The 17,600-nt window shown below is 54.5% G+C and overlaps 1 protein-coding gene across 5 annotated transcripts in view; it reads right to left on the reverse strand.

The window, feature by feature from the left end:
* Nucleotides 1-475: 475 nt before the first annotated feature.
* Nucleotides 476-17,600, reverse strand: part of PRKCD (protein kinase C delta) — a 33,769-nt gene continuing 16,644 nt past the window's right edge. The window contains exons 4-22 of one of the 5 annotated variants that reach the window (XM_060161590.1): nucleotides 16,446-16,645; nucleotides 15,077-15,137; nucleotides 14,742-14,904; nucleotides 14,612-14,643; nucleotides 13,305-13,390; nucleotides 12,919-13,048; nucleotides 12,167-12,267; nucleotides 10,803-10,905; nucleotides 10,531-10,628; nucleotides 10,192-10,365; nucleotides 9,805-9,896; nucleotides 9,177-9,239; nucleotides 8,019-8,157; nucleotides 7,677-7,865; nucleotides 6,951-7,079; nucleotides 4,651-4,810; nucleotides 2,205-2,512; nucleotides 1,825-1,911; nucleotides 476-1,732 (exon numbers count right to left, since the gene is read on the reverse strand). In XM_060161590.1, coding sequence (XP_060017573.1) covers nucleotides 4,652-4,810; nucleotides 6,951-7,079; nucleotides 7,677-7,865; nucleotides 8,019-8,157; nucleotides 9,177-9,239; nucleotides 9,805-9,896; nucleotides 10,192-10,365; nucleotides 10,531-10,628; nucleotides 10,803-10,905; nucleotides 12,167-12,267; nucleotides 12,919-13,048; nucleotides 13,305-13,390; nucleotides 14,612-14,643; nucleotides 14,742-14,904; nucleotides 15,077-15,137; nucleotides 16,446-16,645 — 1,919 coding nt within the window. In that variant the 3' untranslated portion in view covers nucleotides 476-1,732; nucleotides 1,825-1,911; nucleotides 2,205-2,512; nucleotide 4,651. Of the gene's footprint in view, nucleotides 1,733-1,824; nucleotides 1,912-2,204; nucleotides 2,513-4,275; nucleotides 4,811-6,950; nucleotides 7,117-7,676; nucleotides 7,866-8,018; nucleotides 8,158-9,176; nucleotides 9,240-9,804; nucleotides 9,897-10,191; nucleotides 10,366-10,530; nucleotides 10,629-10,802; nucleotides 10,906-12,166; nucleotides 12,268-12,918; nucleotides 13,049-13,304; nucleotides 13,391-14,611; nucleotides 14,644-14,741; nucleotides 14,905-15,076; nucleotides 15,138-16,445; nucleotides 16,646-17,600 lie in introns of those variants that run through there. The other 4 variants (XM_060161591.1, XM_060161593.1, XM_060161589.1 and 1 more) reach the window with 4 other exon arrangements.

Here is a 17,600-nt window from a genome sequence, read left to right on the forward strand (position 1 = left end):
TGGCTTGCAGGGTCTTAGTTCCCAGACCAGGGATCGAACCTGTGCCCCCTGCAGTAGAAGCACGGAGTCCTAATCACTGGACTGTCAGGGAATTCCCACATTTTAGGTTTTAATTGAAACTGCCAAGGTGCCCTCCTGCAGTCTGGTCAAAAGGCCCACGGGTTCTGATGTGCAGCTGACAGGCCCGCTATCCTGAGCATGTTTCATCCCCTTGAGGGGATGGGGTCACAGTGGCTGCTGTCTACTGAGCATCTACTGTGTCCTGAGACCGTGGGATGCACTTACAGAAATCATCCTAGTCCACAAGCATCAGCATAGCTACACGCGTACCTCGGAAATATTACGAGTTCGGTTCCAGACCACCGAAATAAAGCACGAGTCACAAAAAATTTGGGGTTTCCCCAGTACATATAAGTTATGTTTACACTATAATCTATTAAGTGCAATAACATTAGGTCTTAAAAAGCAATGTACATACCTTAATTAAAAAGTACTTTATTGCTAAAAAATGCTAACCATCATCTGAGCCTTCAGCAAGTTGTAATCTTTTTGCTGGTGGAAGGTTTTGCCTCGATGTTGATGGCTGCTGACTGATCAAGGTGGTGGTTGCTTGAAGATTGAGGAAGCTGTGACAATTTCTTAAAATAAAACAAAAATGAAGTTTGCCATATCAAATGACTCTTCCTTTCATGAATGATTTCTCTATAGTACACAGTGCTGTTTGATAGCATTTTACTCACAGAAGTTCTTCCAGAATTGGAGTCAATCCTCTCAAGTCCTGCCACTGCTTTATCAACTCTGTTTATGTAATATTCTAAACCCTTTATTGTCATTTCAATAATCTTCAAAGCATCTTCACCAGGAGTGGATTCCATCCCAAGAAACCACCTTCTTTGTTCATTCATAAGAAGCAATTCCTCGTTCGTTAAAAGTTTTATCATGAGATTGCAGCAATTCAGTTACATCTTCAGGCTCTACTTCTAACTCTGGTTCTTCTGCTATTTCCATCACATCTGCAGTGACTTCCTCCACTGAAGTCCTGAACCCCTCAAAGTCATCCATGAGGGTTGGAATCAACTTCTTCCAAACTCTTCTTAATGTTATTTTGACCTCTTTCTATGGATCACAAATGTCTTAATGACATCTAGGATGGTAAACCTTTTCCAAAAGGTTTTCAATTTTTAGATCCATCAGAGGAATCACTATGTGTGGCAGCTATAGCCTTGTGAAATGTATTTCCTTTTTTAAAAAATAAATTTATTTATTTATCTTGGTTGCGTTGGGTCTTCATTGCTGCACGCAGGCTTTCTCTAGTTACAGCGAGTAGGAGCTACTCTTTGTTGCAGTGTGCAGGCTTCTCATTGCGGTGGTTTCTCTTGTTGTGGAGCACCGGCTCTAGGCGCATGGGCTTCAGTAGTTGTGGCACATGGGCTCTAGAGTAGTTGTAGCTTGCAGCCTCTAGAGCGTGGGCTCAGTAGTTGTGGCCCACAGGCTTAGTTGCTCCGTGGCATGTGGGATCTTCCCAGACCAGGACTCGAACCCGTGTCCCCTGCATTGGCGGGTGGATTCTCATCTTTTTGCGTTTTTCTTGGCTGCACTGTGCAGCAAGTGGAATCTCAGTTCCCCAACCAGGGATTGAACTCACGTGCCTTGCTGTGGAAGCATGGAGTCCTAACCACTGGACTACCAGGGAAGTTCGGATTAAGTTCTTATATGGGCACAGTTGGTGGTGCTGCAAAACAATTACAATAGTAACATCAGACATCACTGATCACCATAACAAATATAATAATAATTTAAAGTTTGAAATATTGAGAGAATTACCAAAATGTGACACAGAAGCACGAAGTGAACAAATGCCGTTGGAGAAATGGTGCCGATCGACTTGCTCCACGCAGGGTTGCCACGAACCTTCAATTTGTAAAGACCGTGATGTCTGCAAAGTGTAGTACAGCGAAGTGCAGTAAAATGAAGTCTGCCTGCATCCCCATTTTACAGTAAAGGAAACTGGACCTCCGGGAGGTTGTCACTCACTGAGGTCACACAACTAGGGACATGCAGGGTTTGAAACCAGGGGTATCTGACAGCAGAGCCCTGCTCCTGCCCCCAGGCCCTCCTGCATCTGTGTTTGCTTGGCTCTGAGTGTGAGGCCTGGTACACATTTCAGGTGGAGGCCAAGCTCGCTGCTCTGCCTACACACCTACCTGGCAGGTGGAGGGCCGTCTTCCAGACCCCCAGTTCCCAGTGAAAGCGTGGCTCCGGGCCCAGCCACGAGAGGCATTTCCTGGGCCACCCGTCAGTCCTGGTGCCTATGCAACTCTGGGAACAGGCCTCGAGCCGCACAGCTTCCCAGGCAGTTTGGCAGCATCCCTGGCAGCTGCTTCCCCATCCCCCAGGCTTTGCCCAGCCCCATGGGGTACCGAGCATCAGTCTCTGAGGGATTCCCCAGAGCTGGGAGCTCCAAGAGCCAGTAAGGAGTAATGGTCCCGTTTTACAGATGAGGAACTGAGGCCTAAGGAAGAAACTCGTGGTGGTTACAGTGTGTGGGTAGCGGAGTAGAACTCACACTTCCGTTCTTCCCGCCACCCTCCACAGCCTCTGGCTGAAAAACGACTTAGTCTCCCAGCCCACGCAGGAGGAAATGGGCTCTGGCTGCATGGCTCTGCCTTGGAGCTGCAGGACGACGGGAGAGACTCTGAATTCACTCACCAACTGTAGTTCTGTTCTAAACACACTCTGGACCACCCCGGGGGCTTCTGGGGCCTGTGCAACAGAAGTAGGGAACAGGGGTCTCCAGGCTCCTCCTCTGGGCTCTCAGAGCCCCAGCATTCCCCAGCACAGCCCATGTCACGCTGTGTCTCCCCCCCTGACTGTGAGCCCAAGGGGAAAAAGCCCCACTTCTGGGGCTTTCACTGCTGGACGCAGAGCAGGGATTCAAGTGTTTCCCACGAGGATGGCAGGTGGAGAGGACAGGGAGACACTTAGGTCTCTCTGGGGAGGGTTTGGCCCCCAATCCCCGCAGTATCAGCCCCCCCTCATCTGGCACCTCTCCAGCTGTGGAAACTTGTACCTTAGCCCAGAAAAATGAACTTGCTGGAAGTCAGCTACTTGGATGCCAGGGCCAGCCAATCCGGCGCTGGGGGCACCTCGTCCACCACCAGGGACGAGGGCCGGGGGCTGGACCAGAGGGGCTGCAGGGAGGGCCCTGCCTGAGGCCTGTGCCCAGAGAGAGGCGGAGAGGAAGAAACAGGAAGCCGTGAGCAGGTGTTGAAGTGGTGGGGATAGAAAGCTGCACGCTCAGGGGGACACCGGCTGCCACCAGTTTCCTCGCTGCACACGGGCACACTGAGCAAGTCTCTCAACCTCAACCCGGCCACTCGGCATTTTCTCACTTTTTTCTCCTACCCTGCTCCCCTCCCTGTCCCCAGGTAAGAAAGAGCTCCTGAGATATAGATTCTAGAACTCAGACACAGACTCCTCTGTGGCAAGGGCGGGGACAAACATGAGATGAGGAGTTACACCGAGTACCACCTTGCTTTGTCCCCATTTTACAGATGAGGAAACGGAGGTTTCAAATGATTAAGTGACATCTTAAAAGCCGAATCTTTTGGCTACTCTGCGATTTGAATCCAGAGCTGTCTGAAGCCTGAGCTGTATTTCCATTCTCTCCCCTGTCCTCCTCCCCAGTCTGGGCTGGCCTCGACGACTTTGCTCACATCTCCCCGCCAGACCTTGCACTGTCCTGCTTTTCAGCGCTCGCCCCTCACTCTTCTGAGATAGACTCTCTGCAGCTGGTCCCTCCTCCTCCCATCACCCCACAGAGACACCTGGGGCTCCCTCAGCCACCCAGAAAAGTTTTCTGCTTTTGGCCCATGGCCCTGGAGCCAGAGGAAACCCATAAATACAAACACATTTGCATGAAAGCCCAGGGGTCTGCATCTGCAGCTAACAGCTCGGTTTAACTTCCAAGACAGAGCTGCCAGAAGTGGGAGCAGCAGCCACCAGCTTCCTGGGAGAAACGTGTCCTGATAGCCAGGTCAGCATCAGTTGGTGTTTATTTAGACACACAAATAAAAGAACCTGGCGTTTCAAACAGCTTGTGCTCCTTTTTTTTTTTTTTTTTTGGGTGGGGGGGTGGTGGGAGGTGGGGAGGGTGTGTGTCATATATATAATATATATATATTTTAAAAGATCATATCACCAGTCCCCCACATTTTTCTCTACTGAGCAATATATACACGCCTATATATATATATATATATATATATATATATATATATATATATATGCGTGTATATATATATATATATATATATTTTACATATTTTTTTCAATAGATAACTACATTCAAGTAATGAAACACAGGATTTACAATTTCCCTCTGAGGGCAGAGGAAAAGCAAATTCACATACAATTCACAGAGGAAGTACCATGAAAGCCCAGCCAGACAGGAGCTGAGGCCTCTCTGGGGGACGAGGGAGACAGGCAGCAGCAGAAATTATGACAATCACACTGCTACTTATCGTGGGGGACAGGCAGGTGCCGATGAAGTGGGGGGTCCTGCCTGCTCTGCCTGGGCCAGGTCAGCAGGCCGTGCTGGCTGACCCAGGCTCCCTGGCTGGGGTGGGCTGGGGGCACGTGTCTGGCAACCTCAATTTTCCAGGAGCCTCTCGAATTTGGGGTTCACAAAGGAGAAGCCGGCAAATGCTGTTTGGTCCATGGAGTCGATGAGGTTCTTGTCGCTGTAGGAGAGGCGCGGCTTCTCGTTCAGGAACTCCTGGTCGAAGTTGTTGTAGTCTCCAGCAGACCTCTGCAAACAGAAGGCAGGGGTGTGTAAGCGGGACCCACAGGGCAACCTTCCAATGGGTTCCCGACGTTCCAGGGACCCATTCCCGGAGCCATAATCCCTGTTGGGCTGGGCCAAGCCAGAGCTGTCCTTATTTAGAACAGAAAAGGGAGTCTTTCTGCTGGAAGGTGGATGCTGTTACCAAGGGAATGAGGGAAGCCAGCAGGGGGCCTGGAGGAGGAAAGGTGGGCATCCACCCAAGCAGGGTTCTAGAAGACCACAGCCCTGGGCCAAAGCCCAGCCACCACTTGTTTTTGTAGGTCCCACAAGCTAAGGCTGGCTTTTGCATTTTTAAATGTTTAGGAAAAAATCAAAAGGAGAATAACACTTCATGACATGTGAAAATTAAATGAAATTCAAAGTTCGGCATCCATAAATAAAGTTTTATTAGTACCCAACCACACCCACTCACTGACATACCGTCTATGGCCGCCTTGAGACTATCTGGCCTGCAAAGCCTAAGATATTTACTATAAGGCTGTTCACAGGAAAAGTTTGCCAACTCTCTGCTTCTGAAGGTACAATGAAAGAGTGATTGAAAGAGGTCTTAAGCTGGTGGCCCTCAGGCCAAACTGAGCTGCAGGTACAACCATTTTGACTAGCCATGGGTTTTAATGGCATTTGAGCCAATATTTTAAAATTGGGCAATTTGGGGCTTCCCTGGTGGCGCAGTGGTTGAGAGTCCGCCTGCCGATGCAGGGGACACGGGTTCGTGCCCCGATCCGGGAAGATCCCGCATGCTGCGGAGCGGCTAGGCCTGTGAGCCATGGCCCCTGAGCCTGCGCGTCCGGAGCCTGTGCTCCGCAACGGGGGAGGCCACAACAGTGACAGGCCCGCGTACCACAAAAAAAAAAAAAAAAAAAAAAAAAAAAGGGCAATTTGACATAAAAATCCTGGTTTCTGGCTTCTTTGAAAACTGACAGAGCAGAGCAGCCCTGGGCCCATTTCCTGGCACGTCCACCCACTCTTGGTGCTGAAACCCGCTTGGCCAGTACATCACAGGCCCCACTTCCCACTGACAGGGGCTGCCGATCAGCTGCCTGGTGTTATTTAAAATCAGTCTATCCCTCTTTCTATCAAAAGCGAGACACTGAAAGCAGGCTGTGTGATTTTCCTACAGCTGGCCTGGCCTGGTAGTGACGTGCCCACGGCAGGAGGCACTGAGTTTGAGATCCCTGGAATGGGGGAGTGCTCTGCGGCTTCAAGACACAAACACGGGGGCACATTACGCAGGCTGCTCAGTGGGAACAGCGTGTCCTGAAAGAGGAGGGGAAGCAAAGGAGAGAAAGGGGAAGGGAGGGAAGAGCTGCGATCAGAGAAGGGCCACAGAGTTCAACTTCTGAGAAGTCCAGCCTCCCTCTGCTCTCCTGCTGGCTCCTTGGTGGTTTCTCTAGATTCTAGGCCTTTATGCAAACCATCCCTCCTCTACCTGGAATACCTCCCATCTGCCCTTGGCCTGGCCGAGCTTCCCCAGCCCTGCAGACATCCCATTTCCTCTCAGACCCACCCCGATCTCTGCATCTTGGGCACCTGCCCACAAACCATCCCTATGGCAACTGATTGTGTGTGGCCTTGTGACATGTCTTGTACTGCTGTCATTTATCATAGATGACCATCAGTGTGCAAGTTTCCTATCTCTCTGAGGAGCTGGGGCCCCTCTAGCTCTGGGACTGGGCCTCCCACTTCGCTATGCAGCCCAGCACAGTGCTCTGCACCCAGAGGGTACTCATCATTTCCGATATTTTTTGGAAAATGGATTGGATAGATGGGTAGGTGGAGGGAGGGGGGCCTTAACTCTGATCCCCAAAGCATACTCCCCTGCACACAGTGGGTTTTAAAGAATGTATGCTAAAGGGTGGCTGGATCCACTGTCACCAATGTTTGTTGAATGACTGACTGAGGAGAGATGGTGAGGATACGAGGGTAGAGGCTGTGGCTCAGTGTGCCAAGGAGGTTGGGAAAGCAGATTTGCTAGAAGAAGGGAGAGGAGGAGAGCATGCGAATGATGCAGGAGAGAGGCAGGGCAAAGCAGGAGGAGTCCACTCCGGAAGGCAGTGAGAGAAAACATTGAGTGGGCAGCCCCCACTGGAGCGGGATCACGTACCACTTTGGGCTTGAAGGGCGGCTCCACTGCACGTTTCTCCAGCAGAGCCCAGTTGATGGTCTTGAAGAAGGGGTGGATTTTGATGTTCCCTGTCACTCCCAGCCTCTTGGTTGTATCCCGTTCAAGCAGCTGCAACGCAGCAGGGAACCTGGTTAGCACCCGAGGGCTGTAGGAAATGGGAGCCTCAGAAAACGCCAAGCAGGTCGAGGGGTGCCCAGGCTGGTCCAGCCCAGCCTGGTATCACAGCCCAGGGCCTCTGGGCCTGAGAGGTCCTCTCTGGCCTCTGGTCCCAGGTCCGGTGGAGAAATAGGGTGTGGACTGGGGCTGCCAGGACTCTCAGCTGGTGGGACTTGTGGGCAAAAGCAGTAGCTCTTATTGGGTGTTTACCATCTGCCTGGCATCATACACTTACGTTTTTTTTCCCCCCAAAACTCTGTGAGAAAGGTTCTCTTCTGGCCTCATTTTGTAGATAAGGAGATAGACTCAGAGTTTAGCCTAAGGTCTATCTGTCTTCTGACCCCAAGCCCATCATTGCCAGGCCAGGCTGATTCAGTGCAGGGAACATAGACAGGAGGTCCCAAGAAGGTGGCAGGAGAGTGACCCCCCAATGTGTTAGGACCGGAGCACTGGTGAGGCTGCCATCCCTGAGACAGGAGGCTTCTGGCATTCCCGTGACCTGGTGTCTGCCAGCTCCTGCCCCTGCCAGCCCAGCCCAGGGGCTCCTACCTTCTCCAGGATGTCCTTGGACTCCCTGGTGATCCAGCGGGGATAATACGGTGAGTCCACACGGATGGACTCAAAGAGTTCGTCCTCATCGTCACCGTGGAAGGGGGACTGACCAATGAGCATCTCATAGAGAAGGACTCCAAAGGACCACCAGTCCACGGAGAATGAGTACTTCAGGCCCTGCAGGATCTGGGGCAGAGGGGGTGCCAGAGCTGAGGGGGCCCTGGAGCACAAGCCCCGACCAGCCCTCCTCAGCCTCTCGGCTGTGACTCGGACATTGCCACCCACCCCCTGTGGAGACAAGGTGTCGGCCAGAGGCAGGGCCGGGAGGGTGCCACTCACCTCGGGGGCGATGTAGTCAGGGGTGCCGCAGAAGGTGCTGGCCTGTTTGTCCCCAAACATGTTCTCCTTGCACATGCCGAAGTCAGCAATCTTGATGTGGCCATCCCGGTCCAGCATCACGTTGTCCAGCTTAAGGTCCCTGCGGGGAGGGGACAGGAAAAGGAGTCGTTAGGGTCCAATTCCCCTCCTCCCCGTAGTCCCCTCCCATGTCCCCACTGTCAGCCCGGAAAGCCTAGGACTCTCTCCAGGGTACGAGGGAATGAGGAAGAGGAGGGGAAAGAGGTGCTAAACACAGGTGCTTCCTGCAAGCCGCCTACTGTGTGCTGTGTGCTGGACACACACCATCCTACTTCCCGAAGCCCAAAATGAGGCTCAACGAGGTAGTATCACTTGCCTAGGGTCACCCAGCTACTCAGCTGTGGAAGCGCCCTGGACTCAGGTTTGTCAGACTCCACAAGGGCAGGGAGCCCATCTATTTTATGTAGGTAGTTGAGTAGATAACTTAGGCACACGGTAACAAGCACCAGAAAAGCAGAACAGCACAAGGCCCATCTTCCACTAACCTCGCTTGCCAGGCCCTCCCTAGACTGAGTCCAGGCACGGACAGCACATTACAATGTGCATCTCATGCCACCTTTTAAAGCCTGGTCCCTAACATCCAATATGCACTGTCCCATGGATTGGTTTTCCACTTGACAACATACCTTGGGATCATCCCACAATAGTACACACAGCACGGCCTCAGCCTTTCGGATGAGTACATATTAATCCATGGCAGGATGGAACTGTCATTTATTGGGTGAGAATTTATGAAAGCAGACCCCATTGGTGGAAGCTCAGAGTGCTCAGATGCAGCTGCAGAGGGAGACCGATGGCTCCAAGGGAGGGAGACACCATACCAGTCAGTGCTGCGCTCCCACCAAAGGTGTCGAGTATGGGCAGGGAGTTCCCAGTCCCTGGAGCTGTGCCAGCCTCAGCTAAGGGGCCACAAGGAATTGTAGCAATGGAGTAGGTGGTTTAAGCAAATATCCAACTAAAGACCAACTCCAAGAGGAGATGGGGCCACAGCTGGACCGGGATCCACTCAGAGCATTTCAGAGGATATGATGGGGTCGGGGCCTCCCCTCCTAAACACCCCCCACCTTCCGATCCCCGCACCTGTAAATGATCCCTTTCTGGTGTAGAAACTGTAGTCCACAGACTATCTCAGCCGCATAAAACCTGTATGAGACACACACACACACACAGTGTCCTGAGATTTCTGTGAGCAGCCCCTGCTTCTCCCTGGGTCTTCATCCCCACCCCCAGGGACAGGAAATGCTGAAAATAACTCCACGGACAACCTGGTCCTGATCAAGCACATCTTGTATCAGGCAAGTAGGGGCTGGTAGCCAAGGCAGAAAAGAAAATTGTGAAGTAAAAAGCTCCAAATGAGACAGTTCTCTGTCCTAAGAGTGTATGCATTTATATAGATATGCCTGTGTGCACACACACACAGTCTGGGGGTGCATGCTAGTTTAGGGGCCACCCACCTGGGTCCTGCATTGTGCAGGATCACCCACCCGCTGAGGCCCAGGGAGGGGACAGGACCTGGCATGTCTAGGTTGTGTTCCCAGCCACAGCTCACCCCTCACCCCTAGCTTCCCACACGGGGCAGGGGACGGCCCTGGCCACCCCAAGTCTCTCCAACCCCAGCTCCAGCCCAGGCTGGCTTCACCAGGGGGAGGGAAGAAGGAATGGAAGGCAGATGGGCAGAGGGCTCTTCCCCCAACAGGGCCTCGCGTACGTGGCACGGTAGAGCTCGAAGCGGCCTTTGTCCTGGATGTGATACATCAGGTCGCCCCCATTGAGGAACTCCATCACAAAGAACAGGTGGTCCTGTGGGGGGAGGGTGGTGAGCAGAGGCACAGAAAGCGGCAGGCAGCTCCCTCACTGAGGACCACTAGGGACAAGCCCCAACAGGAAGCAGGGGACATCTGCCCTGGTGGATGTGAGGGGGGAAGAACGGCCCTGCCCTGAGGAGTCTGAGGAAGGGAGACTCAGCCTTGCCTTAAGTGGTCTGAGGAAGAAGACTGGGCCCTACCCTGGAGAATCTCAGTGGGAGACATGGCCTTGACCTGAGCGACTGAGGGGGGATGTGGGCCAGGGGCACTGATAGTGGGCGGGCCGGCACCTTGGTCTGGAAGGTGCAGAAGAGATGGGTGAGAAAGGGATTCTCCCCGGAGAGCGCCAGCACCCGCTTCTCCACCATCGTGCACTCCACGTCATCATCGATCAGAACCACGTCCTTCTTGAGGGCCTTGATGGCGAAGAATTCCTTTTTGCCCTTCAGCTCTGCGAGCAGCACCTGACAGATGGGCAGGGGTGCTGAGCAGGGGAGGTTCGGACCAAAGGTCAGGGCGCACGGCCCAACCCAACCCGGAAGCACCCAGGGAGGGTGGGAAGCAGGTGCCCCTTGGCTACCAAGCCCAGGTCCCTCGGGCTGCCTGCCCCAGGGCCATGGGGCCCTCACCTTCCCGAAGCTGCCTTTGCCCAGGATCTTGATGAAGGTGAAGTTGTCAATGCTGCACTTGGTGCTGCTCTCCCAGATCTTGCCGTAGGTCCCAGTTCCTGCCCAAGAGACAGCTGCTTCAGACTCATGTCTCACGTCCAGAGGGTGGTCCTCCCTGGCTGGGTCCCTCCCCACAGAGGTGCCTCCTCTCCAGTTGCACTCAACTGTGTGGAGAGGCTGGGTCCCATGCTGGCGTGGGGGGGTAGGGGCTTTCCTGGAAGGAATGGGCACACCTTCACATGGGACATCATCTCCAGAGACTCCTGGCTTCTTCTCAAAATTCTGGTAGATCCCAACAGTCTCTGCAGTCTCGGAGTCCGACCTCCGGGCAGGTCTCTGGAGGGGGTAGGGGTTGGGGGGCCAGAGGTCATATCATGGTCAGAACTCCCAACCCAGAGGGAGGACCCCAACCATCCATGACTCCACCCTCAGTACCAATGGGGGACAGCAGGGGGCAGAGCCCAGGACCCCAGGCGGTGCATGTGCACGCACACGTGTGTGAATAAGTGCGCACACACACGCACACACACTTCCGGCACAGAGACGCCTCGGTGGTCTGGAAGGCACTGACTACAAACAAGAGTTCTGGAAATTGAACCCTAACTTCCCAGCCACTTACTCAATAGATTTTTATTTGTGTTGCCTTCACTTGTTTTTTTTTTTCCCTCACTTGTGATAGATTCTAGAATCTTAAAGTTCTGTGGCCTCCTTCAAGCTCCACCCATACCCAAACACACACACACAAAAAACATGTACACACTGGACTGCCCTGGTGGCGCAGTGGTTAAGAATCCACTTTCCAATCCAGGGCACATGGGTTCGAACCCTGGTCCAGGAAGATGTCACATGACACGGAGCATCTAAACCCATGTGCCACAACTACTGAGCCTGTGCTCTAGAGCCCGCGAGCCACAATTACTGAAGCCCGCGCACCTAGAGCCCGTGCTCCACAAGGAAGAGTAGCCCCTGCTCGCCACAACTAGAGAAAGCCCGCATGCAGCAACAAAGACCCAACACAGCCAAAAATAAATTAATTAATTAAAAAAAAAAAAAGTAAAGGAGCAAAAAGAGATTTTAGGTAAACTCCTTTTTTTTTTTTTTTTTTTTGGCAGTACGCGGACCTCTCACTGTTGTGGCCTCTCCCGTTGCGGAGCACAGGCTCCGGACGCGCAGGCTCAGCGGCCATGGCTCACGGGCCTAGCCGCTCTGCGGTATGTGGGATCTTCCCGGACCGGGGCACGAACCCGTGTCCCCTGCATCGGCAGGCAGACTCTCAACCACTGCGCCACCAGGGAAGCCCTAAACTCTTTTTTTTTTAAAAAAAAAAAAAACCACATACACATAAAGGCTTTAGTTCCAAGTGTTCCAACCTTGCAGTCATCCAGGTTCACCCTCAGGAAAAGCACTGCTTGAATAACTAATTTCTTAGGAGAACAAGCCCACCACCCTCTAATGTCCAATCCTTGAACTGGATCTTCCAGAAGTAGGGTCTTATGTATAAACGCCCCTCACTGCAGTTCCCCAGGAGTGGGCATGAGCCCTGACTCGTCCCCAACCCTGCCACCCTCTGTCCAGGGTTCCCACAGTGCCTGCCCACCTGGGTGACTTGGTTCAAGGCCTCGGCCAAGAGCTTCTGGTTGATGCCACAGAGGTTGGCCACCTTCGTCTGGCACTTATGGTGCACGTTCATGCCACAATCTGGGGTGGGAGAGAAGCAGAGCCATCAGGGCCCCCGCCCAGGCAGGCAGCCAGCAGGCTCCAAAAGAACTGTCCCCTTGTCCCAGGCCCAGCCAAGGGCAGGGAGGGACGGAGGAGAGAGCAGGAGAGAGGAGGGCTTTTGGCAGGGTTTGCTGGGTTTCCTGCATTTAGAAAAAGATGTATCTGAAGCCATCAGGAGCACCTCAAATCTTTCATTATTTAAAGAAGAAAAAGAAAAAACAAATGTCTGGGACAAGCTAGACAAGTCACTTTTCCTCCAGACGTCTCTCGTTTCAGTGAAGCCTGAGGTGGGGGAGGGCCTGCAAGGAGCACGAGCTGAGCTGGTGTGAGAGGGGCCCTGGCCGGGGAGCACCTTCCGCCTGTTTTCCCCTCGGTGACTCTCTGGGGCCGACTCGACACCTGTTTTATACTTGAGGACGTGGAGCTCTCAGCAGTGGGGCCACCTTCTGATGGTCACACAGCAGTAAATGGCAGAGTCAGTCGAGCCAGTGGGGAGGGGCCAGGAGGCCTCACCCACGTGAGAGTCCCCAAGCGAGGGGGCAAAGGCAGCCTCAGCTGGTCTCAGCTTCTGGGGTCCGGGTGGGCCCCCCTCCCACTTCCGCCGCAGCCCCCGCCCTAGCCGGCACGCACCTTCACACTTTAATCCCTGCTTCACCAGCCCCCAGAGCAGGCTGCCGCAGTGGTCGCAGAAGGTGGGGCTCATGTAGTTATAAACCTTGAACCGGTGTGGCATGTCAATGTTGAAACGTTCTTTCTGGAACTAGGGGTGTGGGGTGTCACAGGTCAAGGGTCACATGCCAGCACCAGTCCCTTCCTCACCCCCTAACTCTCCCTGACCCAACCCCATGCGTGGCAAGATCCCCAAGAGGGCTCCGTGGGGACTGGGAAATCCAGGGATCCCAGGGGCCAAGCCAGGGGAAGGAAGGAAGAAGGAAAACGGGGAGGAAGGGTGACTCCACAGGGAAGGGGTGGGGAGAGCTCGAATCCCTCCCGCCCTGCCCTGGGCCCCGCCTCACTATGGTGTCCCGGCTGTTGGCTGCAGTGCCCGTACACCGGCCAATGATCTTGTCGATGCATTTCTTGTGGATGGCAGCGTTGCATTCTTGAGGCGGCCCAGGCCCAGGAGGGGGACGGGAAGGCCCCGGAGGGGCAGAGTCTGTGAGCTGGCGCCCCCCGGCCCAGTCCTGCCTTCCACACAAAGTCCCCGTGCTCCCCGACCACCCACACCCTCACCACATGGAGCCCTCGGCCTAGAGGTTGATTTTTCTCTCCTCCGGTCAGTCCCTGTGGGAGGAGTCTGGGAAGGATTGGGCAGGGAGGACAGGTCGATCTGGGCGGGTATCGGAGGTTAGGAAAGGCTCAAGGAGTCCCGGTGGGCAGGGAGGGGGGCATGGCAGTGAGAGAACTAGAGGCAGGGGAGCCCTCTTTGTGGCTCAGGACAGCAAACAGCTCTTAAGCTCTCTCACCGCCCCCCGCCACACACACACACACACACACACACACACACACACACACACACACACACACACACACACACACACACACACACACACACACACACACACACACACACACACACACACACTGACAGATGCACCCCAACACAAAGGCACTCAGGTACACGTACACAGCATGTATAATGACAAACCTTCTTACATAGAATGCTTACCGGGCACCAGCCACACTTAAAATACAGCTTTACATATTTTATCCCATTTGATCTTCACAATGACTCTATTGTCCCTATTTTACAGATGAGGAAATTGAGGCACAGATAGGTTAAGTAACTTTGTCTAAGGTCCTACAGCTAGGAAGTGGTAGAGCTGGGATTCAGACCCAGGCAGGCTGGCTCCAGAGCCTGTGCTCACCACCACCGGTCCACAATGCCTCATGCATGCACCGACGGCTGTAGAGAAGGGTGTGCTCATACGTGTGTACCAGATGCACACAGCTCTCAACAGAAGCACACATGCAGCCAGGGATGTGCTGGCAAAGGTCTAACAGCCTCTCTGCGGGGAAAGAGCCCCGATGTGCAGCACTGGCAGATTCTGTGTACATACTCCACTGGGGCCTATTTCAGGCCGCCAACGTGATGTCACTGAACGGGAAGCGCTGGGAAGACACACGCCGGCTCCAGCACTCACTGACGCAGCCGCCGTCCACACACACACTACCACATGGAAAGCCTCACGTGCACACACTCAAGCACAGGCTTCATCCAGACACACCGTCCCAACACAGGGACACAGGCTTCTCTGTGAAGGCACGCAGGCACATGCGTGCACACACATGTGCATACAGACTGGGCGGTGGAGACACTTACGCCTGCACTTGTAGCCTTGCTTGTTGAGACCCCTGAAAGGCAAGTGCCCAGGCAGGGTGAGTGAGAGGAAGTACCGGGGATGGGGGCCCTCCCTCACCCACCCCACCCCAGCGGACACAGCCAGTCTCACCAAACAAAGTCTCTGCACACAGAGCAGAAAGTGGGCTGTCCAAAGAAGGTGGCGATAAACTCGTGGTTCTTGATGTAGTGAATTTTGGCCTGTTTGATGGCTCCACGGCGGTTCATCGTTGGGAACTTGGCCCCGTCTTCACCCCGCATTGACTGCTTGCAATCTGGGGACCGGGTAGGAGTGAAGACAGCCCCAGCCCACGGGAGGGGCCACACCCCTTCAGTCCCTCCCAGGGCAGTCCTGGACAGAGCGCCAATGGAGGCTGCTTCCCTAAACCTCCGTTCTGGCTCTGGTCTATGAACCTCCGTCCCCAGCCCAGGTAGGGAGGGGCTTACCTATGTCTTCCAGGAAATACTGCACAGACATCAACACCTTGGCCTGGGGTTGCAGGTCCAGCTGCAGGAGTGAGGGTGGGGGAGTCAGTGAGGGCGGGCCTGGGCCAAGCCAGACTCAGAACCCGCCCCCATGGTTGGTCCCTGAAGGGCCAGGGAGTCCCAGCGCCTAGCCAGACACCTGTTTGCCCAGAGTGGGCAGGGCCCCACCTGTGAGCCCCGCCCCCAGCCCTCACCCAGGAGTATTATTACATTTGGGGAAGTAAAAGGATCCAGCCCACACCCAGCTTGGCCACATGGCCCTGGGAACAGAGTGGGAAGGGAAACTCCCCGCCCCCAACCCCGGCTGCCCACTTTCACAAGGATCTTAGAATGGAGGCACTGCATCCCCCCACACATGCAGACACACAGACACACGCCTACTGACACAGCGTGCTGGTTCTCTCTCTCTCTCTCTGTCGGGGGCTCTGCCTGTCCAGTCTCCTCACACAGACTGGCTCGTCCTAAGGGCAAGACCCTCAGCTCCCCCAGGGCCTGGTGACTGACAGTGTCCCTTGGGGTAGTGGACAGAGAGCACAACAGGAGCCTCTGCCTGATTCTTCAAGGGTGGGTGCAGCCCTGGGTCAACCTCTCTCGGCCCAGTTCCTTCACCCCTCACTGGAGGCTGAGTAGAGTCTCCATGGTCACAGGTCTTTCCTGGCGGGGACACCTCGGCTGCAGGAGCCCACATGTAACCGCAGGGGGCAGGGATGCCCTGCCAGCGCTGACGTCCTGTGGCCACAAGGGACATATGGCCACGTGTGCATGCAGAGTCCAGGTTTCAGCAGGTGAGTGGTGGGCCATGAGCCTTCTCCTCCCCGACCCCCCCTGCTGTGGAAGATCATAACTGGTGCTCCCCGATGCCTGCCTGGGTTTGGAATATCTGTGAAGATTCCAAAAAGAACTGGGAACAATGGGGTTCTCTGAGAAAGGGGACCTGGTGTTGGGGCTAGGACCCACCCTTTCATACAGCTTGATATGTTTTACTATGTGCACATCCTGCCTTTGCAAAATTAAAAGGGAAAAAAGCAGCTGTAATACCAAGGAGGGCTCTCTTTAGCACCGCCTACGTGCCAGGTTCTACAGTAAGCCCTTTGCATCCAGCAGCTCATTTCATCAGAACTGACCCCACCGTAGGTCTTTTAGTAGTTTCTCCTTTTACAGATTCAGAAGCAGACTCAGAGAGGCGAAGGGTCTGATGAATCGCAGGACCAGGATTTGAACACAAGCTGTTGGCTACAGAGCTGCCCCAGTGGCCGGAGCGTCCAGGTGCCCTCGGCCGTACCCGCTCACTTTGCCCACACACATGCGTGACTGTGGCTGTGCCCCTCACCCAGAACTCGGCCTTGCCATTGTTCTTCTTGCAGCGCTCGGCCAGCACCGACACACCCACTGTCACCTCGGACACTGGCTCCTCCGCAGCTCGCATCAGCACAATCTGGATGACGCGACCTTCGTAGATGTGGGCATCAAACGAGGACTTCCACTCGGGGTACATGGTGGGCTTCTTCTGCACCAGCGTCTTCCCACGCTCTGCAACAGGCCAGGAAGGCAAGGTCAGGCTAGGGAACCTCTGTGCCTCAAATCTCGGGCCTTTCCACAGCCTTCCATCCTATGGAATCTGCCTGCTCTCTCCCCCAGGGCCCAAGTCTCCACTCCTCAGCCCTCATGACCATGCTCTGCTCGCCTCACCAGCCCCATCTCACTCACAATCTGCATGAGAGCACAGAAACGCCGGCAGTTTCCCCAGGGTGCCCTGCTAGGTTCCACCCCGGACCTTTGCTCCTGCTGTCCCTTCTTCCTGTGACCCGCTTCCTCCAGCCCCTCTTAGATGTCACCTTCCCTTAGACATTTACTCAGTGACACTGCCACAGGCTCCCACATGCCAGCCATGGTGTTGGAGGCAAGGAACACGGTACCTGTCCTCCTAGAGTCCCAGTCCTGGGCAGAGACATGAATCAGTTCACCCCTCAAGTGAACATTAAATCACAGCTGTCATGAGACTGAAGAGGGCAAGGTCACTGGTTCTAGACCCGCCCATGGTCAGGTGGCCTGCCCCAACCTAAGGGTCAGGGAAGGCTTCCTAGAGGAAGGGACAGCTCATCCGAGACCTAAGGGATGAGCCAGGGGTTCACCAGGTGAGGGCAGAAGCAAGAAGGAATGGCGTGAGATGTTTGCTTCTTCCAGGATGACCTCCCTGACTGCAGCCTGGGATGGTTCCTCATCTGGACTTCCCTATCACAGGATCACTGTCTGCCTCCTCCACCAGACTGTGAGCCCCATGAGGGCAGGGCCTGGTCAGCCCTGGAGCATGGCAGTGTTCTCAGTACCCAGCACAGGGCCTGGCACAGATGGACATGTGGAGCTCCTGGAGGGAGCCTGTTCTTGGGTGAAACAACCAGTGGGGGAGGAGCCAGAAGCCCTGAGCTCCACAGAAGGTTCCATGTAGCCAGTGCAGGTGGTTCTACAGGCAGTGAGTCGCCTGTTG

The sequence above is a fragment of the Lagenorhynchus albirostris genome, chromosome 10 (assembly GCF_949774975.1).
Source record: "Lagenorhynchus albirostris chromosome 10, mLagAlb1.1, whole genome shotgun sequence".
Classification (NCBI taxonomy): Eukaryota; Metazoa; Chordata; class Mammalia; order Artiodactyla; family Delphinidae; genus Lagenorhynchus; species Lagenorhynchus albirostris.